This window comes from Peromyscus leucopus, chromosome 3 (assembly GCF_004664715.2).
Source record: "Peromyscus leucopus breed LL Stock chromosome 3, UCI_PerLeu_2.1, whole genome shotgun sequence".
Lineage (NCBI taxonomy): Eukaryota > Metazoa > Chordata > Mammalia > Rodentia > Cricetidae > Peromyscus > Peromyscus leucopus.
This window is the reverse complement of record NC_051065.1, coordinates 115,681,266-115,707,804: the sequence shown is the minus strand read 5'-3', so window position 1 is coordinate 115,707,804 and position 26,539 is coordinate 115,681,266. Positions and strand designations below refer to the sequence as shown.

At 46.5% G+C, this 26,539-nt stretch overlaps 1 protein-coding gene across 2 annotated transcripts in view; it reads left to right on the top strand.

The window, feature by feature from the left end:
- Window positions 1-26,539, top strand: part of Eif4e3 (eukaryotic translation initiation factor 4E family member 3) — a 238,014-nt gene that overhangs the window by 137,345 nt on the left and 74,130 nt on the right. The window contains exon 7 of one of the 2 annotated variants that reach the window (XM_037204355.1): window positions 9,173-9,298. In XM_037204355.1, coding sequence (XP_037060250.1) covers window positions 9,173-9,298 — 126 coding nt within the window. Of the gene's footprint in view, window positions 1-9,172; window positions 9,303-26,539 lie in introns of both variants that reach the window. The other variant, XM_028872733.2, reaches the window with a different exon arrangement.

Below are 26,539 nucleotides of genomic sequence, written 5' to 3'. Positions count from 1 at the left end.
GTGTGTGTGTGTGCGTGTGTGTGTGTGTGTGTGTGTGTGTGTGCACGTCTATGTGCCAGACTTGATGTGGATGGTGAGTGTCTTCCTCAATCACTCACAACGTTGTTTGTTCGTCTATTTATTTATTTTTGCCAAGCTTTCTCATTGAACCTTAACCTCACTGATTTGGCCAGAATCGCAGAGGCTTTCTTATTCTCTCCAACCCCAACACTGAGGTTATCAGTACATGCTGCCACACCTGGCTTTTCCCATGGATGCAGGGGATGGAACTCAGTTCCCCATGCTTGCACAGCAGGCAGTTTCCTGATTGAACCATCCCCCTAGCCTCATCTGCATTTAAAACCACACATTTAGAACATCTTTGGTTTATTTTAAATTATGTGTGCGGTGTGTGTGTGTGTGTGCGCGTGCACGAGAGAGAGAGAGAGAGAGAGAGAGAGAGAGAGAGAGAGAGAGACAGAGAGACAGAGAGACAGAGAGATTCATGCATATGACTGCAGTGCCAATGGAGGCCAGAAGAGGGCATCTGATCCTCTGAAGCTGGAGTTCCAGACAGTTGTGAACTGCCTAAAGTAGGTGCTGGGAACTAAGTTAGGGTCCTCTATTAGAGTAGCAAGTGCTCAACTGCTGAACTATCTCTCCTGTCCCTCTGTGCTCTGTACTTCTGACACACTTTGAAGTGATGCTCCAGCTGCAGGAAAGTATGTCTCAGTTTGCATAGCAAGGCTGTATTGATCCTTTTAGCACCTGTAGTAGACACAGGCTACAGGTTGAGCCACCTCCCTTTACATATCTCTAAGGTCACAAACATTGCATTGGGAGTCCTGAGGGATGAGATATTGGAACGGCTTCTCAGAGTAAAGGTGCTTGAAAGAAGTCTTTACTGTTCATTGCAGTGCATAGGGATGATAAACCAACTGCTCCCCCAGGGCAAAGGTCTGTACATACATAGTCCAGTTATGGGCACCCCCATTTACAAGCACTAATTTAGAGAAACATAAACATATTTACAGACCATCTTTATTTGTCTACAGAATTGTGCTTCTGAGATAGTGAGAAATAAAAATCTTTTTTTAAAATTTTTTTTCTTTTTTTTAAATCGAGCAATTATTGTGCTACAATTTTTTATTATTATTAAGAGATTTTCTATTTATTTTACAGATTCTTCTCTCCTCTCTCCTCCTGCCCCCCAGTCTTCCCTCCAACCCACCCCCCATTTCCACCTCCTCCAAGGCAAGGTCTCCCAGGGGGGGTCCGCAGAGCCTAGTACATTCATTTGAGGCAGGTCTAAGCCCTTCCTCCCTGCACCAAGACTGAGCAAAGTATCTCACCATAGGCACCAGGCTCCAAAAAGCTGGCTCATGCACCAGGGATGGGTCCCAATCCCACTGCCTAGGGGGCCCCTAAATAGTTTAAGTTAACAATTGTCTCACCCTTCAGAGGTCCAGTACCATGGGGGCTCCTCAGCTATTGGTCCACAGTTCATACATTTCCACTAGTTTGGCTAGTCATCTCTGTACATTTTCCCATCATGATCTAGATGTCCCTTGCTCATAGAATCCCTCCTCTCTCTCACTGATTAGACTCCTGGAGTTCAGTCTGGCACCCAGCTGTGGATCTCTGCATCTGCTTCCATCAGTTACTGGATGAAGGCTCTATGATGACAGTTAGGGTATTCAGCCATCTGATCACCAGAGTAGGCCAGTTCGGGCACCCTCTCAACTATTGCTAGTAGTCTAAGGTGGGGTCATCCTTGTGGATTCCTGGGAACTTCCCTAGCACTCTGTTTCTCCCTATACCCATGGTATCTTCATTTATCATGGTATCTCTTTCCTTGCTCTCCCATTCTGTCCCTGTTCCAGCTTGAACCTCCTGTTCCCCTATGTTCTCATCCCCCATCCCTTGTCCTCCACTAGCCCCCCTCACCCCTAGTTTGCTCATGTAGATCTCATCTATTTCTCCTTTGCTGGGTGATCCATGTGTCCCTCCTAGGGTCCTCCCTGCTAGCCAGCCTCTGGAGCTGTGGGTTGCAGTCTGGTTATCCTTTGCTTTACATCTAATATCCACTTATGCATGAGTGCATATCATGTTTGTCTTTCTGAGTCTGGGCTACCTCACTCAGGATATTTTCTAGTTCCATCCATTTGCCTGCAAATTTCATGTCTTTGTTTTTTCTCTACTGAGTAGTACTCCATTGTGTATATTTGCCACATTTTATTTATCCATTCTTTGGCTGAGGGGCATCTAAGTTGTGAGAAATAAAAATCTTTTGTGGGGACCTAGGGAGATAGTTTAGTTGGTTAAATTCTGTGCAAGCATGAAGATCTGAGTTTGATCCCCAGACACATATTTTAAAAAAGCCCCAGTACTCAGGAGGCAGAGACAGGTGGATATCTGAGTTTAGGGCCAGCCTGGTCTATAAAGTGAGTTCTAGGACAGCCAATGCTACTGCACAGAAAAACCCTGTCTTGAGCAATCAAAAAGTCAGGGCTAGGGCTGGGGAGATAACTCAGTGCTTTCTCAGCAAGAATAAGCACCTGAACTCAAATTCCCATGCCTGTCACCCCCACATAGCGGGCAGAGACTAGAGAGCCGGTTAGACCGCCGCTCTAACTGAAGCAGAGGCAAGGGCTGGGGGGTGAAGCTGGGCTTCTGATTCAATGAGAGGATGTGTTTCATTCATTCGTTCATGTCAGAGGAAGACAATCAACTCTGGCTTCCATGTGAATGATCACGAGCCTATCCATCCACATGCACAGGTTCATTCACACTCCTGTGCATAGACTTGAACAGGGCTCACTGCAGCCTCTGCCCCCAACTGGGTTATGATGCTACACACATATCTCAGCACTGGGGAGGTGGAGACAGATGGATACCTGGGGCTCACTGGCCAGCTAACCTCGCCTATGTGGTGATATAAAGGCCAATGAGAGATTCCGCTCCAAAAACCAAGGTGGATAGCTTCTGAGGAAGACGACCAGAGATTGACTTCTGGCCTCTGCATGCATGTACGTACACACACACACACACACACACACACACACACACACACACACACCTCTCTCTCTCTCTCTCTCTCTCCCCGTGTGTGCGTGTGTCTCTCGGGTCCCTTATGTTAGACCACCAGGGAGGCAGCACTATTATCACCAGGTGAAAAGCTGAATCTCTTCAGCTAGTTGTAGGGAGCACCCCTGTGAAGCAGGGTCCATTACATTCCCTGGCTCACTTTCCTGGGTCCTGAACTGTCTTCTCTTTGCCTAGTAATGCTATCTATGGTAAAGGAGACCTCTCCTGCTGTGGTGTATACAGACTGTCAGGGACGTCCAGGCACAGAGAGCGGCTCCTCTCTGGTCACTCACAGTGTAGCACATGCTGCTCGCCAGCCAGCTTCATCTCGGAAGCAAACAGTTTTGGCCTTAGGATAACAGTCCATACATGCTCCATCTCTCCTCTTGGCTGTTTACCCTCGCTTGGAGAAAGGCTGCAAAGGAGGCTAGACTTGAACAGGACTCACTGCAGCCCCAGTTTCGCCACCATCTGTAAAGGGATATTGAGGGTGGATGTTTGTGGGGGCACCAGGACATCTGCTTAATGTACAGTGACTTGGTACTTTTGCTAGGTGAGCTTGTCAGGCAGAGACACTAAGTGGTGTCTGGCTTCTAACCTGCCCAGACCACTGCCAGTTTTTTGGCCCTGGAGAATGGCTTCCATGCCCTGGCCTGACCTGCCCACCTACAGTTGGTGGTGCAGGGATGTGCACACCCTTTTCCCACTGTGGGAGTGCTAACATCAACTTGCATAGCATATTGACAATCATATTCCCTTCCAGTCACTATCCCCTCCTTCAGATTGTCAAAAGGGGTGGGGCTGGATTTTCAGTGATGACAGCTGAACATGCTTGTCACATATTCTCTTTGGAAGTTCACGTTGTCATTTTTCCTTTGAAACATTTACAAAGAGCAATTGGTGACTTTCTTTCCACGGTGCTTATATTTAACTTAGGGGGAGAGATATAGGTTTCCCATATAACGTAACAGAAAAATAAAGAAATAGTTGAAGTAAATGAAAATATTTATGACAATTAGCGTTAATAGCTGCACTCCCATGAGTTCAGTATGTTATTCATGAATTATAACAAACTCAGGAATGTACAAACACTAAATCTTGTGATTCTGCTTTATTTTTTTAACTGTAAACTTACCAGAACATTTAGCATCTCATAAGTGGCAAATGTCCAGTCTCCTTCCTTTTCCAAACTGTGGATATATGCATATGCACAGTACTTAGAGAATGGATTCGATGTTTGGTTTAATAGTATGTGGCAGGGCAGGGACACATACTGATCCCTCTAGGGAAACACTGGCTTTGGTTAACTTTAATTAGCTAATTGCACCCCCCCCCCACTTAATATATAAGGAAATGAGGACAAGCACCCTTGCCTTGGTGTAATTAAAACTAAAATGATGTCAGCAGCAGATCTAAAAAGGGATTTCTATTTGTTTTATCACCAAAAGGTGGCGTCCTACCCCCATGCCCTTTATTTAAAAAAAAAAAAAAAAAACCACACAAAATCCTTCTTGCTTTAATTTAACAAAAAGAAACTTCCAGTTGATTACTGATAAAGAAATTAGAAACCTGTTCCCTGTGAACGTGATGTGACAGTGTTCAGAATGGACAATGTGTTAAGCCACAGTCAAGTGCTCCTGTAAGGTAAACCAAATGGGTGTGGGGTCTCCAATAAGCCTGCACATCAGACAGTATCATATCCCAAAACAGTGCCATATATCATGGGATTTACAGCCAGGATTTCCTTTTGTCTGCAAAACGTGTTGCCAATCTGTCTTTAGCCTCTTCTTGTAAGAGAAGGTAGAAATTAAGACATTTAAAATTCAGACCAAGATCAGTATCAAGCTAAGGATTTCATTGCTGGTATGGTTATAATTTGAAAAAAAAAAAAAAACCCACAAAACAACACAAACCATGGTTGAGTCTGATAAACAAGATCACAATAGAAATTGTTCTTTACAGACTATGCACAGAGATGTCATATTTAAATAAACGACTGTTTCCCTGGAGTTACAATTGTACAACCAGCTACATACCATAAATAAGTTATATTTGGCAGGACCATCATAGAAATTAAAAACAGTGTTTTTCCCCAAAGATTCCTATTTAATTCCATGTGAATTCCAAATATGGACTTTCCAGCGATGTCCAAGGTTTTGTGAGACTATCAACTAACTTGTCACAATCGTTTTAGATTACAGCCTGGGCCATAGCAAGCATTCAATAAATATTAGATGTTACTACTGTCAGCAGTGGCCTGTGAGTCGGGAAAGTAGGAACTTACTATATATGTATATTTTAAAGTATGGTCTGGAATATTATAGAACATGTATTAATGTCCTAACAAAGAAAACATGGACCTTTTATAGAATGCAAAATCCATTTCATGTATGTAGTTCCTAGTATAAAAAAAAAATGAGGTGGCTGGTCTTGTGTGCTTGACATGGAGTGTTGACAGTATGAATTCTACTAGGCTTTTACTCGGCATATTACTTTTCTCTGGCAATACCAGTGAATGGTTTTGTTTTTTAATTATTTTACTTCCCCAAATGTAGGATATAAATTTAAACGATACCCTCACCTTCTCATTTCAATTTAGATTTAAATTCTGCAAATGAACATTTAATATTTGTCAAAAGACATTATCCAAAAGAATCTATTATAATTGAGCCAGGGTATTATTTACATCTGTGTTAGTCTCAAGATGCAAACCACAGTAAGCACACCTTAGCTCCCTAAGCGCTTTGGGGGAACCCCAAAATAATCTCTGTTCAACTAGAAGCCACAGAGGTCCTGTTTCTAAGTCCCTGTTGGAAATGCGAAATCAGCTTCCTCGTTCATGTTGATAAAAGTGCTTTTTGTCTTATGTATTTTTATTTCAAAAACATTTCATCTGGGCTCGTCGGATACTTATTTAAATTGACATACTCAACCAAACTTCAGAACAGCAAAAAGAACACAAAAATCTCACCTTCCCCAAAATTGCACAAAGCTTTTTTTCTCACATGACTGATGTTTCAGAGAGCAGGTAATTTGTGTTAAACAAGTGATTGACATGCTAGCCCCCGGGTGTTTTCTTAAGAGGAACTGTGGCGAAAACACAGTTCTTCTCGCAGCCACTTTCTCCCCAAGTGGACAACATTCCTGCAGAGGCTGACAGGGCCTGAGGGAGTAAGTTCTTGCTCTCCTCACTCTCTCCCGATTCCGCGATGCAGGGGAAAATCCCCCTGGCTGGAGGGGTTTCTGTTTCCTCGCAATCAGGGGTTTGTCCTTCAGCTGAACTTTCACCTTCCGAACTCGCCTTCTTTCATTGGACAAAGTGCAGAAAGAAAGGGGAGAGACCGAGGGAGGACCCAAGAGCAGGCGCGGGGCTGGAACGCCGCCCCTGCCGCCCTCCGCTCCAACTGTCACCCCGGCGAAGCACTTTCACTTTTAACTGGAGGAAACTCCATCCCCGCTTGTCCTTTCCCCTCCTGGATTTTTTTTTTTTTGCTCAGAGCTGAGCGAATTGCCCTGGCATTCCCCCCTGCGTCCCTAGTTGCTGACACTCCTCCTTTCCATTTCCCTGGTTCTGAATGGGTCCCTCTCCCCCTCTTCTGAGGGGACCCCTCTGCCCCTTGCCCCTCATTTTCCAGCTCTTTCATCCAGTCTCCCTTTGCCTGGGAACTGTTGTGGCGTTCCGTCCCGGGTTTGGGGGCTCTGCCTCCCTCTCTTCTTCCCCTCCCCAGGTCCCTCACTTGGCAATTGCGATTTTTTTTTTTCCCTTCTGCGAGCCCTGTTGTTTACCCAGCAGGTGGATGTGACGTCAGGGACGCACAACAGCAAAAAATAACAACATCTCCCTCCGCGACGCGATGGCCTTTCCGCGCGCGCCTTATTTATTTATTTGTTCCGGGATGTGGGGGGGCGGGGGCAGGCAACCCAAGGGCGCCGTATGGAGGTGTGGGTGGCTGTCGGGGGGCCGCGGGGGTCTCGAGAGTGCGTGTGGCGGGGCTTGGGCCCAGCGCGGGACTGGGGCGGGTTGGGGGCGCCTCGCGGCTGCAACGCTGGCGCGGCTCGGGAACGAGTCCCAAGCGGAGGAATCTATTGTTATTTATTGTGTGGCAGCTGCACGCTGTGCTCGCGGCCCGGCCCTCGCCCGCGAGTGCGTGTGTGTGTGTGTGCGCGCGTGTGCGCGGGTGAGTGTGTGAGCGGGGGGCGCGCGCGGGCGGGAGTGGGCGCGCGCGGGGAAAGGCCCCGAAAACACCTTAGTTTGCACCGAGAGACCATTTGCCGCGGGTGAGTTCGTATTTTTCCATTTCTGCTCCACTTTTTTTTTTCCCAAGCCGCCTCCTGCCTTGTTTCCGCCACTTTAAACAACAACAACAACCAGCACAAAAAAAAAAAAGGAGAAAAAAAAAGAAAAAAAAAAAGAAAAAGAAAAAAATTCCTACTTTTTACCTCCAGGCTCCACGTGCATCTCCCCCAACCCTCCGTTCTCTACTCGCTCCGGAGTCGGGGCCCAGGCTCTGCGTGGGTGGGGGCCGCGCGCGGGCGCTGGGCTGGAGGAAGCGCGGGAGGCGCCCGCACCCTTGGGTTCATTTGCATAAGTCACTGTGGGGTGCGATGGTGGCCTCACGGACGAGCTCGCCTCCCCCTTGGCCCCTCGCTCCTCTGCGCTCGCTCTAGCCGCTCGGGTAGAGCGATCAATAAGCCCAGGCGGCCTGTCGCAACTTTGAGTACCCAGCGTCAGCGTTTGGTGGCCGCCTGGTGCGGGTACCCGGGACCTGGTCCTGGTTGGCGGGGGCGTGCGGCATCCTCTCCTGAGCTCAAAGTTTGAACTTGGAGCAAACTTTTACCCTGCTATCCAAGAGTGCGTGCCCCTTCTGTACCCCAGGCTGCCCGGCGAACGCTGGATGGCTGAGCAGGGACGCCTGCGCCCTGGGCCCGGTGCTTGGCGACATCCCCGTAGCCACGCGTGTTTTGGTCAGAAGTCAGCGGTGTGGACGCTCTGTAGCTAACCCCTGGGAGCCTGGAAAACTCATACACACACCCGCGCACCCTCTGCCAGACACGCACCCCACGCGCGTTCGGCCCCCGCTTGTCAGAGACGGCGCCCGCGCCAGCCGTAGCCAGATCGCGGGTGGGCATGGGGACAGGGCACGCCTCGAGGACCCTCGGCGCCCGTACTCTGGACCCTCCTGCCTCCATACACTTTCGCTTCTGACTCCTGTGCCTCTTAAGCTCAGGGATCTGTCCTGCGACACGCGCGTGCGACCGCGTCCCTCCGGCCCTGTCCCGGCCACCGATGGCTCTCCGTTTCTCGCCTGTGCGCAGCTTTCCTCCCGTGCTCTCAGCGCTCGGTTCCTGTCCCTCGGAGACGTCTCTCCGGAGCCGACGAGACCAGGCGGCGCTCGCTTCGGGTGGGGACCGAGGCGGCGGCGGCGGCGCCGGGAGCCGAGGAGTTTGCCAGCTGCCGCAGGGTCGTGGTCATCTGCTGCCTCCGCCTCCCCTCGCCCCCGCCTCCCGCTCCCCCCCCACCCCCCCACCCCCCCCTGCCGCTCTCGGAAACTTTGATTCCTTGTCCCCCTCCCCACCTGTTGTGAGCTCCGCCTCAGTCCCGGGAGACTGGCGGTGACACACACGGGCGCCAGGGAGCTCCGCGCCCAGAAACAAAGTCGCATGCCCCCCCCCCCCGTTTGCTTGGAAATTGCTGCCTGCAGCACCCCCATTCCCGCGCAGCTCCCGCCCCCTGGGAGCCTAAGGACTAAATAAACAGTTGTAACTCCAAACCTTGCGCCTGCCATCTCAGCCCTATCCCACCCCTTTCCCCCGGTCCTGCCCCTCCTTTTTTGTTGTTGCAACTTTGTAAGATCCCGGGAAGGTGCTGAGACTAAGGCTCAGGCCGCGCTCTGGGTCTCCGGATCCCTGCAGGGATTCCCCGCGGCGCATCCTCCTCCCCTGTCCCCGCGCGCTCGGGGGGGTCTTCTCCGTCGGGTTGCCATCTCTATCTGTGGTCCTGGCCCCTTCCGCCTAATCACCTCGTCCCCTTCGATCTCCCCCCACCCCGAAACCTTCACGGAAGGAAGACTTGCTGAGGGTCGTCCCGGTCTCTTGTCGATCGCAGACCCAGAAAGTTTGCCCCAAGAGGACGGCGCACGGCGGGCGAACGAACGGGAGAGGGGCAGCACGGGAGAGGGGCAGCGGCGGCGCGGAGAAGCGTGGAGCTGCCGGCGCCTCCTCCCTGGACTCGGTGGGTAAGTCGAGGCGGCCGTGGCAGGCGCGCGGGAGAGGGGGGGTAAACGGGGGCTCTGTACCAGCTAGCCTGGGCAACCAGATCGTTGTGACCAGGCGCAGGGAGCAAGGTATGTGCCCATCAGGCTGGTAGGTGCTAGCAAATACGGAACCTGCTTTCTTCCTTTTCTCTCACTTTCTTCCCTGAATCCGAAAATCTGGAGATCAAAGTTAGTGTGGAATGTGAAGTGTAAAATGTGACATCTCTTGCTCTCCTTCTCAGCCCGCTCCCCCCTTATAACTATTAATTATTTCCAAGCCATTGTGTCCAATACCCTAGCTGGGCTGATTTCAGAGTGTATTGATTTAGGTTAGGCTCATCCTGCGCTTTCCTCTTAATTTATTTTCTTATTGCTTGACTAGAGGACCCCAAATGAAGCTTCTCCCCCCACCCCACCCCCAGCCCTTTCATCTGGGTGGTTTAAGTAGAATAATGAAATTACTATGAACATTTCATTTGAGCTTATCCAGCGTACTGCTGAGGGCCCAGGGTTGCTCTTACGGCAGTCTCCAGGTATTTTCCAGGTTCAGATTTCTTATTTTGTCTCTGCTCTTTAAGCAAGAAGGCTGCGGGAACATTTTGGATTGCAGTTGAGGAGTCTACCCATTGAAGTCCAATGCACTTCACCTTCCTTGGGCTATAGCCTGGAAGAACTTGCAAAATATCCGAGCTGAGAAAAACACCCAAGGATATCTAAGGAATTTTTTTCTGTTCCTGAAAATGTTTTGCACTCTTATTTTATTTTATTATTATTATTTTTTTCACAGTGAGAATCACTTTTGGGGCTAGCTTGGTTTGGATGGGGGCTGGTACGATTGAGGTGTTTGATATCCAGGGGTTGTTTGCTTAATGGAGGCAGCTGAATCCCTGCTTATTTCTATTTTCAGGTCATTTTCAAGAATTCCATTCTAGTTTTGATTTTGAATTAGCCACTTCTTTTGAGTCTGGAAAAAGAAAAAAAAAACTGAGCTCATATTTAAAAAAAAAAATTGAAATGGGTTTGCACCCCCCCATTTTTCAAATGTCTCATAGTTAAAGAACACTAAAAGTATAAATGAAATCCAACCTCTTACATTCAAAAAGTGTCAGCTAAAATCTTAGTGCAAAGGGGGAAAGGTTGAGCATCTTGCCAGTGGCTGCAGCTCCCCTGCTCCCCCTATTTTGGATTAGTCATTGTAATGGGGGGGGATTCACTTTTTTCTTTCTTTCTTTTTCTTCTTCTTCTTCTTTTTTTTTTTTTTTTTTTTTTTTGAAAAGTAAAGTAAACAGCCTCCAACTGCTGAACCTTGACAACCCAAATTAAGGAAGCAGGGGAGATCAAACAGGGCTGCTGCTGGGCTGTTGTCAGGGGCTGCTATAAGGGAGAGCCCAGCAAGGCTATATGTTCACTTAGGCAGAAATGGACCATTGCAAATGCTTATCTTTATTGTGCAAGGGAAGCCTCACTTGGAAGGAAATACCCAGCCTCTGGGCTGCATTTGAGTTCCTATGGATGCTGAATTGCTAAACAAGTTACTATTTTGTAATACATTTCTCTTTTTTTAGAAGAGTGTACCCCAAAAGGTATCCAAAGAATATTAAGTCATCTGAATTCTGTCTTGCTGGCTAACCAGAACCTCATCGTGGAATTCTTTTTACCAACATTAGACTCCCACACCAGTTAGATAACATTTTCTCACATCCAGCTTAGAAGCTTTGCCTTCTCAGGGAAGCCAGGGTTTTATATGTGAGGGTTTAAATCTGCCGTTAGTTAAAAACGAGAAAAGAAGAAACCCAAGTGCTGAAGCCCACTCTTGGAATTTAAAAAAAGGAGAGAGCCTTCTCTAGATTACACATGACCTCTTTTTTTTTTTTTTTTTTTTTGATTGACATTCAGTATGACCAGCTGCTACTTTATTCAGGTTCTTTGTAACTTGGCCTCCCTTGTTGTCTAGGAAATTTTAACTACTTTACATTTTTAAGGAAAGTAGTAACAGTAATTACTTTAGCATTTTATTTTCACAGGTTTATCAAATTAAACCGAATGAACTATCAACTATTCAAAGTAACTGTGTCTAATGAAGGGGTTTACATTGCTGGGGATGTCTTCAAGATACTATGTTTATATTTCAATCCTGAAGTATAAACTATGTAGCACTTTTTTCCACTTACAAACTATCTCCAAATTAAATGTCATCTTTAATTAAGTAGGACAAAGTAGGAAATAGGATAAGTAAACACATACAGAAGAATAAAAATCATTGTCATTTAAGGCTTGTATTTTTAATTAACTAGTGCCTGTCACATAGTGACTACTTTGTTTTTTTTAATAAGCTAGAGTTTCATAACCATGGTACACAACATGTTTCAAAGTCTGGCGCTTTTATTGGGTATACCTTTATTGTATAATTAAGCAATGTGGGTTAAACATACACATGGATGCTGTTAGGCAATTTTCTGCAGTATATCATGTTTTTAAAAAGCTGTAAATATTTTCTAGTAAAATCATCTGTACCAACAATAGCAGAAGTTAATCGAGTTAATATTGGGCCTAAGCATTTTTATTTTGCCTCTGACTAAGGTTTTCCTTGCTTCTCTCCAGACCCCTGACTTTGTACATTTGCATTCTTAGGCTCTGTGGAAGGGTGGTATGTTTGCAGCAGTTGTTGAAATGGACAGAAGAACTGGGCTATTTCCCAAACAAATATATTTTACTACAGCCTGACCAGTCCCAGAATTATGAACGAGAAGGGAGGGGATAGCACATTTGACATCCTCTTTCAGCCCGACTTCTGCTTTGCAGCCGTCCTTATTGTATGCATTTTTAGTTTTCACAGTTTACTTGACTCCAACTTAATTTTATACCTTTATCTTCTCTCTCTCTCTCTCTCTCTCTCTCTCTCTCTCTCTCTCTCTCACACACACACACACACACACACACACACACACACACACACACAGACACACACACACACACTGTATTCTGACAAGTTTAGGTGCTAGAGGTCCAATCCCATTTCAATGGCTATTGCAAGAGTATTTACAGGGATAGCCAGAGTTTTGCCTTTTAAAAATAATTTTAGGTACACGTTAATCAAATTTCAATAGATTGCAGGCTGACAGAAAATAGTATAAATTTTGTTTATGATTTGGTTACTTTAAGGTACTTACATTAAAGAAACTCATTTAACCCCTGAGTGCAGAGCATTAAGTAGGGAGGGGAGCTCTGCAAAGGCCTCCAGCTGCCCTTTGCTCTCTTGATAATCTTAAATTACTACAATTTAATTGCAACTTCAAGGCATCGACTATGGGCCGTTTCTGCAGGTTTCAGAAAGGGTTTCCAGAGCTTAGCTTCGTTTACACAGGTGCTATTTTTATTTAAGACAATTATTTTTTCCTGGGCACTTTTTCCTTTTTTTATCTGGTTAGATATAATATCCCTTATATACATTTCAGTGAAGGTCGTTTTTGCTAAGTAAGCAATACTGGCCAGTGTCTTAAAGTGTGTTTTAAAATCTAGAATATAAATAAAAGCCCTAAGCAGGGAATTGATTGTCTAGGGAAAATATCCAAGAAAGTCCAAGAAAGGCACTTGATGACTGAGCAGGTGAATCCATACATGAGGTTTTGTATATACATTTATTATTTGCAGGGATTTTTTTTTTTCCCAGTAAATCCCACCAGGTGATCAAACACAGAGCTTGTGAGAGAATCCAGCCAGAAAGGTTTGCATGTTTTCCCAGTGGTCTTCCCCTTCCTTGACTTGTTCCCTTCATCTGCAGGCCACTTAGCCATAGGCCAGGCCTGGTGTGCAAGGGGCCATCTTCAACCGGATTTTGAAAATTACTTCTCATGCCTGACACTTGGATGAATTAAAGTTGGAGATGCCAAAAGCTGGTGCAGCAGCAGGCTGTGATATGAGATGACTTCTTAAAATAGGGGCCAACCTGGCCCAATTCGGATGCCTTCCGCATGCCAGTTAACCCCTTCCCTCCCTAGGAGATTCTTTATCTCAGTGTGCATGGGGCCACAGGGTTAATGGAGGGAAAGCAGGCTTGGCTTGTGTCCCCACCCTCAAAATAAACGTAAGGAACATCTGATTTTAAGAAATGCTTTGCTTTGGCTTTATCCAGTGATGTCCTTGCTCTGTCGCCTCCAGCCTGGTGTTCTACAGAGAGGAAATACGTGGAGGTCAAGTGCATGGCAGTTAGGAAAGACAATTAGACAGCTTTCTTTGTTTCTTTAGTAAATTATTCTTATTAATTACTGTCCGTTTTGTGGGAAGGCATTTTTCAAACCTGGTGTAGAAGGCAGCTCCCATTCATGAGAAGGTGCCGGAAGCTGTGTTCTTTTCTCCAGTTTTACTCACGTGAGGGGAGGTATGTCAGCCCAGGCTGGCTTGTAAACATCTCTCTGGGACTTGTTTGGCTTCCTGCGGTCCCCTGACACCCGTTTTCAATGTATGCATTGAACACAACAGGTGCTTGTTTGGTTGTTAGTGTGTGGTTCTGAAAGTGAGAAAAGTATTTCTTAGGCAGCCAGGAGAAGAAAGAGCTATGTGTGAGGAAGGGCCTGCTACCTGAACAGGTGCAGATGCCTTTACGACACATCCCCCCCCCCCATCTTCCTGTTTCACAAAAGCACTGGTGTGGGCACTGGGGGAGGCTCTTGTCACCTGGTGCACTTTACAGTGACACTGTAGTAATTTAAGGCTGGCTGAGTGCAGAGGGCACTGGGGGCTTTCTCTTGGTTTGATTTTGTTCTTCCAAGCACTCAGTTGTTGGGTTAAATTAGTTTCCTCAATCCCAGTACTTAAAGTAACTAAATCGTAAACAAAATTTATATTAGATCCTGACAACTAATAATCTATTTAAATTACATTAAAGTATCTGGGCAAAATTTTAATTAAAGACCGAAGTACTGTCAAGCCCTGTAAATATCCTGACAGGTCTACTCAAACGGAACTGATACCGTGAAATATTTACATATGTCTGGTGTGTTCGGAGCTTCTCAGCAGTGCCTGTCCTGAGCTAATTGCACTTTCTTTCCAAATCATATTTTTAATAAAATAGTTTTTTTAAAGGCATATGAATACACACACAATTGTGTTCCAGAGTTCTGTTTCTACTCCAGTCCTTCCTTCTGTGATGAGTTTATTTTCTCCTATTGCTGAGGTAGAGGGGCCACTGACTAGAAAGCGTGTCCTCCTGTTTGATTATAGCAGTTTGAAGATGTTAAAGGCTAACATGTCTTTCAGAGGAGCCAACCAGAAGGTGAGAGCAGGTCCCCGATGGGCCCCTGTGTATATTTTAGATTAGATTCTCTTAGTTTAAAATGGGGATTTTCTTCCGAATTTTATATTTGGATACATGTTTGTTTATTACCAGTAAGTCGGGTGGACAGTGACATTTTGTCAGTTTCCCTGATTTTTGCTAATCTCGTGATTTGCTTGATGGCTAGAATGCTCGGGTATATTTCCAGCATCAAACTTAGTGTGAATTCCCAAGATGTCTTTCTCCCTCATACATGCATTTCAGCCTTGGCCTTTCTGTGTTTTCCAGACTCCTGTGAGTTAGGGGAGGCAGGGCTATCTCTGAGCTTAGCACTTGAGCACCAGGGGCTTGCTTTCCTGCTTTAGGTCAGTGAGTAGAGTGCTCCGAGGGGTGTTTTGCTGGAGCCCTGCCTTCCCTCCAGGTGAACACAGGGATCCAGGTAGATGCTCTGGCTAGAGGTGGGGAGTTCGCAGGAGGTCTTAATTGGGATGTTTCAAAGTGAGGTTCTCTGCTCACTCACATTGGGGGTGAGGCATGATGAGTGAGGATGAAATTAAGAATACATATGGATAGGGTGATTGTTAAAATGCACATTCTTGAATCAGAACTCTGAGTGTGTGTATGTGTGTAATTTGTGCACCAGTGTGCACCGAGACAAGAGAAAGCCAGGTATTGTGCTCTGTCTGTCACTTTCTGCCTTCTTTTCTTGCGATAGGGTTTCTTCCTGATCCTGGAGTTGGTTGTTTTTCAGGTAGACTGCCTGCCTGGCCAGCAAGCTCCAGGGTCTCTCTCTGTGTCTCCGTATCACAGGGCTCCAGTTACAGGTGTATGCAGCCATTCGTTGCTTTTACCTGGGTACGGGCTCTAACCTCAGGCCCTCATGTTTATGTAGCAAGCATTCTTGGCCACCAGCCATCGGCTCAGCCCTCAAATCTGAATTTTTGGTGACTAACAAGTAGAGTCCACTTACAACAAAATTTCTTCTGGAGTTCTCATGCCCACAGAACTGAGATCCATGGTCCTAGGTGATAGCTGTCCCTGGAGGCAGGCAGTGACGCGTCCCCTGCTGAATGACAGTGGCCATTTTTGTTGGTTTATTTTACTTTGAGGCCTGGTTCTGTGTTATTTATTATTCTTTGAGTTTGTATTTAGAGTGAGAAATCAGTTGTTTTTAACCAAAACATGAATATTTGAGTCTTAGCAGAGTTGTAGTTGAAGCACAGAGGTGGGCACAGAGCCAGCCCGTCACATCTGGGCGGGGCTTTTTTGCTCGAGGAAAGCATCCTCTGAAGTCTCACCTGCAGAAGCCAGGGAGAGGAGAAAGCTGGCTGCCTCAGTGCCTCAGAGTCACAGAAGTGCCTGCAGCCACCCTGTGGGAGGATTTGCCTTGCCAGGCCACTGTGAGACCTTAACCAAGGCGGGCAAGCTCCCCTTTACAGCCAAACACAGAAGGAAACATTGCTTGGAGACACACACAAGAGTCTCAGGATTGAACCCAGTGGAAGGAACATTCTGGAGCATCATTAGCTTCTACAAAGCATCAGATGCTTTCCTTTGTGATTTGTCTCCCTCCGTGTTTGCTGGGTGGTGTGGTCACCATATGGCTGCTAGTTCCTGTCAAATGGCATTCTGGAATCTTCTCTTTTCTCTCACGATTCCATTTTGATTTCAAAATCTAAGCTGTCTACTTCTTAGGTGAACCTGCTGGCACAAGTATTGTGCGTTCCCTAAGCGTGTCGGGAGATTCTCTGAGTGTGTGATGGGACATGCATAGATACTGATGGAAAGAGCCTAGCCAAGAATACCACACAAATAAAGAAGCAGGATCCTGACAAGAATGCCTCCTCCAAGATTAGGAGATAAAGGAAGATAAAGCGCTGAGGAGGCCGGTGTAGATATTCAGATCTTCAGCTGAAGATCTCCCTATTCAGATCAAAGAGTTATCTAAATGAAAGTTATCCTGACATTTGGGTGGAGGTGGGGTCTGTGTTTGTAATGGGCCTTTTGAAGTTACCCAAATTTCGCTCACCATTTTTTTAATTTGCATTTTAATTCTGGGTGTGGCCTCATTTTAATAACAGCCCAAAACTGTTCTTACTGTTTGGGACTTCACAGTTAGGTTGGTGCTGGGTTCTAGTACCGTTTTGGATAATTATATTACACAGAGTTCATTTGCTTCTGTGCAGACCTTTATGTACTTAAAAAACTTCTCCAGCAGGCTAAACTTCAGCACTGGGGTGTGTCCACCACCAAGTTGAATGGCCCTTTAGATAACTAGACTGGGAACAGATTGGCAGGATGAAGGTGAGGTGATAGGAGATAGGGCATGGGGAGATGGGGCATGGAGCTGCACCTTGCCATCGGCCGAGGAAATCTCGGTTTGATGGTAACTGATGTGTCTTGCTTGTTGAAAGGTTGTTAATCATTTCATGAAGAAAGGTTAAGTAACTAACTGATATTTCATTAGGGAATCAATAGCAGTCCCCTTTTAGTGTGTTTTCTAGTGAGTTTTGAATAGGAGGTTGGCTGTGTTTAATTATGTGGAGAGTTTCTTAAATGGGCTCTTCTGGTACACCTTGTAGATTTGCTTCTATTGTGTGTGTCTACTCTGGGGTTAAAGAAGGGTTCAGCTTCCTAAACGTGCTCACCTTTTCTAAATGGTGGCTTTTGTTGCAGCAGGATGCAGGTTGACAGTAAACGTGAGGCTCTTACTTGGGTTAAGTGTACTAGGAGCAACTTCTCATCCTCACTGCAGATGGGGGCTGTTTCTGCCTTCACCCCTGTTCTGTGTTAACTCCAGCCCAGTTTCTAAACACTCCAGGATCGGGGTGGGAGAGGCCTCTGTAACAGGCATAAGCTCACCTTCCTCTAGCACCCTTGTGTTCTGATGTCACACACAGGGGCTGCTGGCATTCTTAGCAACTGAACATTGAGCAGATCCCCAAAGAGAAGTCTCACTTCAGAGTTTTGTTTTTGTTCTGTTTTGCTTCGGAAACAGGACAGTTACATTTACTAAATTTAGAAACTTTCTGTGGTGGAGATGACTTTCCCATAGCATAGGACTGCTGGTAAAGAATTCCTTAAGCATGAGGTAATAACAAGTGATTCTGAAAGCCTTGGAGATGGATTTGGTGTTGGGGCGCAGCGCTTCAGGCTCTCTCCGCTGTGCCCAGTTGTGGAATATAATAGTGATGCCTCCATCCATCAGCAATGAGAATTTCAGGGGAAGGAAATTAGACAGTTGTATGTTTGTATTTGCCAGATCGGGTTATGAAATATGTAAGGCACTAAAGGAACAAAGAAATATTTCTTTGGAGCATCATGTGTCTCTGGCCCAGCTTAGACACACATAGTGGTTTTGTATAAAGGCTGCTGGCCTCATCTGTCCTCAGTCATCCAGAGGAGGACACTTTTCCCATTAGGCAGCTTTTGCTCCCTGAATCTATTTATATATTTAATATATAAGTAGGCATTACAGGGGTAAGAGGATCTTACGTTCGTGCGCCAAGGTTTATATTATAGTACCTTACTATATGTATTCTTTGGCAACCTGGCTTTAAGCAAGTATCCAGTATAGCTAGTGAAATTCATCCATATGGGTACGTGTAGTGGTGGCTGACTCCCCCTTTCCTTTCTTATGTTAGCTGTGCATGGTTTTTTTTTTTTTTTTTTGCATGTATGTGCACCTCGTGCATGTGGAAGTCAGATGAGGGAGGGGGTCGGAGAGGGAGTCAGATCCCTTGGAACTAGAGGGACTGATGGTTGTGAGTCATCGTATGGGTGCTAGGAATTGAATCCAGGTCCTTGTTGCAAGAGCAACAAGTACTTCTCCCCCTCCCCCAGCCAGCTCTGCAGTTCCCAGTTCCCTTTTTCCATGTGTACCATGTGCAGCACTGAATTTTAACCCAAGCAGAACTTGTTATGTTTGAACCTAAAACCTAACAGTGTAAAATTTGTGCTAATTGTGAAGCCTCTAGTCCTGACTTCAATTCTGTAATTTGCTTATTTGCATGTACTTTCAGAGGAAAATAACCTTAAATAATCTCAACCATTTATCAGGGAGTTTGATTAAAAATAATCTTTCAAGTGGCCGATCTCTTCTATTAAGGGATGGGAAAAAAAAAAAAAAAAAGAGGCATTCATTTGAAGGAGCCTAGCCATTTCCTCATTCTTATTTAAAGAGTTGGCTTAGAACTTAACAGTTGCATATGCAGGGTAGTGAGTTAAAGAGCGACGTTTAATTAACAGGCTCTTTATACTTCTGTATCCTGGGTATGATGTAGCACCTTGTTCTTCAGTGGAGAAAGTGATTTCTGCATAATTTAAAGGGCTGGCATCTTGATGGTAAGAAAGCCATATAAATAAAGATATGCTTAGATGGGAATCAGAACATGTTTTTAAAATAGTGTGCATGTCTCCTTTCAGCTCTGTTACCAAACTCGCTGCAGAAGCCATAGTTGAGGCTCCGTGATTATGGTAATGACCAAGAGAATCGCTGGTGCGAGGCGAGATGGCATCAGTGGTATAATCGGGGAAAGTTATCAGGTTTTTTTTTTTTGTCATTAAGTATTAGTGATAAATAATGCACCGTTCATTCTGAGCAGATAGAACATATTTAATTCTGATGTACAGAGTTTCAGTTTCATCAGGCTCATTGCAAAGTAAAATGATAATCTTTGGTAATTTGAGAGGAAAGAGAAAAGTCGTTTGTGTCAGCAGGACTAATGGGGGCCGTCTCGAAATGTTTACCTTGACAAGCCAGGGAAGGTTGGGAAAACTTATTATTATTATTTTCCTGGACAACTTGGTTATTTGTGCTGACATTTTATTAGAGTACCAGCTACTCAGTAAATAGCACAAATGGCTGGAGATGTTAAACAGAATAGTCTAAAGGTAGCTAATGTTTCTCTGCAGAAGGGAGAAAAATCCAGCGGAAGGGGAATGTTTGGACAGTGCTCTTGGGAAATGCTGGGCATGTTCAATGGGTACAGCAGAGCTTGTTAGCCAATAAACAACAGGTTTAATTTAAGCGGAAAGTGGATCGCTCCTAGCCAACAAGGTTGTGCTTGGTTGCGGGTTTTCAGCCAGAGGTCAGGCTTGTACCATGGCATCTTTAAACCTTGTGGGAAGCAGTGACCCTACCTCCCATGTCACTAGTCAAATTCTCTGCACCAGACACTTGCATCTCTGTAGAGGGGAGTCTGCGCCTGTCCTGTTGCTGTGTAGTTGTATCAAGTGACCACACATACACACACACACACACACACACACACACACACACACACACACTGTTTTAAAGGCTCTAAGACCGGATGATTGAAAGATACGGGAGTCTGATGGGAGCCTACTCAGAGGACGCTTCTTCCAAGGATGCACTATAGCATTCTCTGGAAAGCACAGCCTCGCCCTAGCCTGGGCCAGCGAGTCCTGCTCTTCCTTGCTGATGTCCCTTGCATGGGGCCATGCTGGCTCTGTCCAGCCCTGCCATCTGCTCCTCCAGCAGTGGACTTCCCTGTGGTAAGGCGGGCCAACTGGGTCAACCATTGTGATCTGGCAGATGTCCCCGGGGAGCTAAGATCAGCCAGGCTCATTTTTATGTGTGTCCAAAGCCAAGATTTCAACTTGGTGAAAAGCTGTGGAATTTATCTCCCAAAGCGTCTCCTAAACTCTGCTTTTCCTTTCTCCAACTGCCTGTGCACAGAGATGATTGCTTAATGCTCCTAATTATGCGATCCCTCGGTATTTTCGAACACCTGTGCGCAGTTCAGATCCTGGGTGGTCATGGAGCCTGGCTCTGGCAACTGCTTCTCTTGCAGATCGGGGAAATCCCAGGGAGCCTGACCATGCTTCCTACATGTGAGCAGAGGATCAGAAAGGGTGACCCTTTCTTTTGACCTCGAACTTGAGCCCTGTAAAATATCTTTAGCCCGTGGGCTGGGGCTACTCTTAACAATAAGCAAGTCAAAAAACGATGTCTTCAAACTATTTGTAGCTTGTCATATCCATTATCTATATACATATCTTTAAAAATATTTTTTTCTCTTTTCCTCTGCCAAGTGAGCATTCAAGTTTGTATTGGAATGAGGAGGCAAGTGGGGGCCAGTTTCTTTTTGAGCCATGCAGTGTTAACGGAAGAGTTTGCTGGGCTCCTCTTAGCCTGGCATCAGGATGGCGGGTGGGAGACCTGTCAGAGCTCCAGAGGGCCTCATTGATGGTCCAAACCAGTCACATGTTTGTCACGAGGAGACTGGAGTTTAGGGGTGTGTGTGACATTGACATATATATTCACATGTATGTATCTATGTCAGATACGTATGTGTACATGATTATATGCTGTACGTACATATAGATATATTCTTGGATAATGACGTACAGATGATGTTCTCTCTCTCTCTTGTGTGTGTGTGTGTGTGTGTTGCGTAGTGATTCTCAGGAACCATCACCTTTTTTTTTTTTCTCTTTTGTCTTTTGACAGGGTCTTTTATAGGGTTTGCAATTAGACTAGGCTGGCCAGTGAGCCCCAGGGATCCACCTGTCTCCACTCTCCAGTGCCAGCTCACAAGTGCATGCTAACAAGGCCAGCTTTTGCATAAGATAGGTGCTTGCAGACACTTAGGTCCTGCTAGCATGGCAGCAGACACCCTCTGAGCTATCTGCCCCACCCAGACAGACTTGACTTTTCACTGTAACACAAGCTTTTTTGTTGGTGCTGGGAATTGTACCCAGGCTCTTGGGCAAGCTGGGCAAGTCCTCTACCACTGAGCTACATCCCTAGCCCAGGGACGTTTTTTGTTTTTTTTTTTTGAGACAGGATTTCTCTGTGTTTTCCTGGAACTCACTCTGGGGCCCAGGTTGGCCTCAAACTCACAGAGATCCGCCTGCCTCTGCCTCCCGAGTGCTGGGATTAAAGGCGTGCGTCCCCCCCCCCCGCCCCCCCCCCCCCCGGCTGCTTTCTTATATCACAGTGTGTTCTATGTAATTGTTGGTGACTTCTTGGTCCTTCAGTCAGTGTATTTATATGTCATTTTCTTCTTTTTGAGAGCAGCACCATGAGGACCGTATGTTCTCTGATGTTTGACTGGTGTGTCTGTAGGAGTCCAGAGATACATAGAGTGGGCCTTTGGCCTGCATTGATGGAAGGCGGAGGCCTGATTGTGGTAACATAGTATGAAGTATCAGGGAGTGACTTCCGTGAGTTATCACACAGTCCCAGCTCTTGAGGTTATAAATGGATGTACGATCGTACAGACCTGCCACTGAGTCTCTCAGCCGTATCTGTGTCTTGCTTTTCCTGAGTTGCAGATTGGAGCATGGATTTGGGGTGAGATGAAAAACAGTTGTTTTGTCTCTTCATTCCATATCAACTTTAGAGAATCAGGAACCTAGGTGTCAGAGTGCCAGTAGTCCATGAAACAAGTTCCTCTAACAATGTAGAAAGTTGGAGTCTATGAGCCCTTTGAACTTTCAGTCTGTGCGTGCGTGTGTATGTGTATGGTCTCCTCTGCAGTTCAACTGTGCCAATGGCTTCTGAGGCTTTGGATCTATGCATGCTCCTGCCTGCCTCTCATCCCTTCCTCCGGCCCTCTCCCAGGATCTCACCTTTGACTACTACCTACTGTCCTGTCCCCATTGACCTCCACTGCTGTCTCTTGCCCTGGTCTTCATTCCCTAAGGAAGTTTCTGGATCTTAACTAGGATGGCAGCCTCGGGAATGAACCACTGTCCATTCTCTTATTCCCAAGTGTGAATAGTAAGTGTGCAGATTCCTCCTGAGAGGGCTTCTGCTTTGAGGAATTAATTGTCCTATTCTGGAATGGTTGACTCAAGCCTTGCAGAAAGCCAGCGTCCTTGAGCATGCATGTGCTCTAGTGGCCAGTAGGGGCGCACTCCTCACAAGGATGAAATGAGCTTCCTTCGTGGGGGTTCCAACCTAAGTTTGAAGCTGAGAATGGAGTTTTAATTTAATTTAATTTTCTTGCTATTACAGAATTCTTAACTATCAGCGGGTTCACCTTGAGCCAAGCACTTTTGATTCTCTTCTGTTACCGGCTCTAATTCTCTACATTTTACATTCTGGCATCCTGAGTAGCTACTGTTTGAGTTTCATGGTATTAATGGCAGGGTCAGTGTCTGGTGTTGGCCAGCAGGAGGTGCACGTGAGCAACTCAGGCAAAGCCTTTAGCAAAGTATTGGCCCATGCAAACACTGCATTTTGGTAGTTGGGTGTTGATAGTAATTCTTCTTCCAAATTACCTGAATTTGTGTTTTATGGAGAGGCATTGTAGTTCACTTCCTCCTTTTCCTTTAGTTGTTTTGATAATGAGAGCTGACGAGGGGAATTCTTACCCTTTGAGCTTTCTTCCTTTGCTCCAACTTTACCTACATTTTCCTCCGTGCAGGGAAAGAATTGGCTCATCTGGTACTCTACTGTCTGTGTAGAGCCAAGGGGGAGTGTTGTGAAGAGTTGGTGTAGAACACTCAGAGACCACACTGGAGGATGGCCCTTCCATGTCTCCATGGCCTTTGGGGATTGCAGGGAGGGGGATTGGTATCACAGATGGTGTGGTTTATGGGAAGATATGCTTTCACGATCAGTTGAGATCTGGAGTTTTTCCCACAGAGAACAAGGGTTGACTCTCTCAGCTTGGGGTGTGGTGATGAGGGAAAAGGAAGCACAAATCAGCCACAGTAAGTGACCCCTGTGGGCCCCCCCCCCCCCCCCCCCCAAGCAGTGGTGGGTTTGGGGCATGAGAACCTTCCTTCACTGTATTTTTCATATTTCCACTGGATGCCCTTTATACATCACTTTTGATATCACTGTGACAACTGGTGATGCTACTGTAGTGGCCCCGGAGATAGAGTATGTGAGGGTTTTCCCTGCTCTGGTTTGGGGTTTGAGTACATTATTTTCTCCCTGGCAAAGCATCTCTCATTCAGTTCCCAGGGAAATGAGGCTCTGTCCAGGACAGTTTTCACCCGTGACCCTTATACAGCCTCCATCTCTCTCCCCCTGTCCTTGTGCTTGTCACCCACACAGTGGTCATAACCCATCAGGGCAAGGACTTGCCTCACGTGTGCTGGATGCTCCTGGAGGAACTTGGTCAGAGTTTTATTTCTTTTTATCTGTGCACTCGTGTGTGCACAGATGGGCACACGAGTCGGAGTCAGAGGTCACCCTTGAGTGTTGCCCCTCAGGTGCAGTCCACCTTTTATTTTGAGATTGTTCTCTCACTGGCCTACAGCTTGCTGAGTAGGCTAGGCTGGCTGGCCCAGGAGCCCTGTCTCTGCTTCCTCATGCTAAGATTACAAGAGCATGCTGCTGCCACCGCCGCCGTCCCTGGCCTTTCACCTGGGTGCTGGGGATGCATTGGAGGTCTTCATGCCTACAGGATGAGCGCTTTACTGACTGAGTCATCTCCTCAGTCATTAGTCAGAGTTTTCACCTGTGCATTTCCATTTCCTAGGGATGACGTAAAATACAGAGGGGGCATGAAGTGGTTCCATCTGCCATTGTGGAAGTAAACCGCGTGTATATATGTTCATTTATTCATTCAAATAGTCACTCATTTACTCGTTTATTAGTTCCCGGTTTATTTACACCTTCATTCATTGGCTCAAAATTTGTACTGGGCCAGGAAGCATTCCTCTCTGACCTCCGGCTGCCCCAGCTTGCTTTGGGATAACTTCAGGTGTTTTGATACAAACCACTTGGATGTCTGAAACCAATTGCATTATTCACAGGAATCTTGCTCAAAAATCTTACCCCAAGTCGGGTGGCGGTGGTGCATGCCTTTAATCCTAGCACTCAGGAGGCGGAGGCAGGCAGATCTCTGTGAGTTCAAGACCAGCCTGGTCTACAGAGCAGGCTCCAGGACAGGCACCAAAACTACAGAGAAACCCTGTTTTGAAAAACAAACAAACAAAATATTCTTGCCCCATTCATCTCCAGTCTCGCTAAATATATGGCCACCCCAAATCAGATGAGTCTTCTTTATGCTGGTTCTGCTTCCAGTACCACACAGCCACCATTTAGATTTTGACTACCTAAAATCCTGGACATTAGTACACCAAGAGTGAGCAGGCTCTTTTTTCTAGCCTGGGTACTTAATTAAGACCTGACAGATTGATTTTCCATTAGGCCAGAAGGCAGGTGTTCCCTTGATTTGAATTTCTTATTAAGAGTCTGTCTAGCTGTGTCTCCCCCAACACACACACACACCACACACACACACACACACACACACACACACACACACACACACGTATAGTTAGCAAGACTTTGTGGGAGAATGAATTGTATAGAACAAATCGGTTAAAACCCAGATGGGACAGCCTTATGGTGAGTTCCTATGAGGAAAGTACTGATGGGCAGTTGCCTTACTGCTTGTTGTGTGCCCAGGGCCTCTGTACCGTGTCTGCTTGGGGAATGGAGTGCTGACTGGTGGTGTGAAGAATCTGAACTCTCATTTTCTGACCCTTCACACTCTATCAGGCACAAGGTGACAGAAGCACTGATGTCAGCAGACCTTACTCCTTGGTAGAAGGTTGGGCTTTTTCCCATTTGTCCCCCAAAAGGAATGAAAGTAACTTCCCCAAAGGATCGTTAGCGTTCACAGTGAAATTTAAGTTCCAAACCTCGGTGGATTAAAGGAAAGTCAAGCTCTGTGAAAGCCATTTCGTTCCTGTTACACCACGTTGGGTTAGCGCTGAGGCCCTGAGTCTGGGGCCCTGGTTGAGGTGTCCCCAAATCCTGATCTCACTTGTTCTTGTATGTCAGGCCCACTGCAGTGCTGTGGTGAGGGCCACGGCTGGAGTCCAGGGACTGGGGGCCGAAGAGTTGGGTAACACTTGTTAGGGCTGTTGATCTTTCGGTTACCTTTCCTCTTTCGTAAATGTACATGTAGAATGGCCTGACATGGTGGTGGTGCATGCCTGTGATGCCAACCTTTGTGAGACGAAGGATGAGGAGTTTGAGGCTAGCCAGAGCTGTGTGGCGAGTGGCAAGCCAAGCCTGGGTTATAGTGTGAAGCTCCATCTCAGAAAACCAAACCAAACCCTAAAACACCACCAACAGAGAGCCCTAGCCAACCAAACGTGATATAACAGGCTCAGCTTGTTCTCTGGACTGAACTGGCCCTGGGAAAACCATCCCCGTACATGTTAGCTCTTACGGTCTTTCTTATGCTTGAATCTTCTCTGGTTAAAAGTCGCCTGAAGTTTAAGTAGCCAAGGCTCAGAAAGAAGGATGGACTTTGCAAAGATGGTTCAAAGCTGGAGGACCACGCACCTCATAGACACATGTTGGCTGTCTGACTGTGTGCTGGAGATAGGTTGACTGGTTCCAGCTGAGTCTCTTTGCTTTCAGCTGAGCCCCTGACATCTGGACCTGCCAGTGTTTGGTTTGCTTCTGCCACCGGTGCAGGTGCGGAGAGCAGGAAGGGAAGTCTAAGGTGGCCCGAGGGAGCCTCATTCAAGTGGTGCCAGGCAGGTATGTGCCACCAGTCTTACCACCTTACGGGTAATGTGCCCTGCTCTGGGCGGTCCCACGTGTTAGGAGGGCTGCACAGAGAAGTCACACCACTGCTTGGCACCAGCCTGCTGGGTTCTTTGGAAGGTATGTGTGGCGAATTCTGGCCCTGGGAGCCGGTGGTATGAACACACAGCTGTTCCTGTCGAGGGGCCCCAGAATGTCGCACTATTGTTGAGGCTCCTCAGTTGTGTGCAGAGAAGGAGCATGGAGTAGGTGGATTTTCACCAGGTGTTTAGTTAGAGCTGAAAGGTCTCCGTTTGGGACTCCATTATGTATTTCCTCTTTTAGACCCAAGGCTCGGAAACCAGCTTTTCTAACTGTTTGCACACTCTTCCACTCTGACCAGTGCTCAGGTTTACTCTGGTCTTTGTCCTACAGGTTTCAGGAAAGCCCATGGCTGTCCTGTCTGCAGAAGAG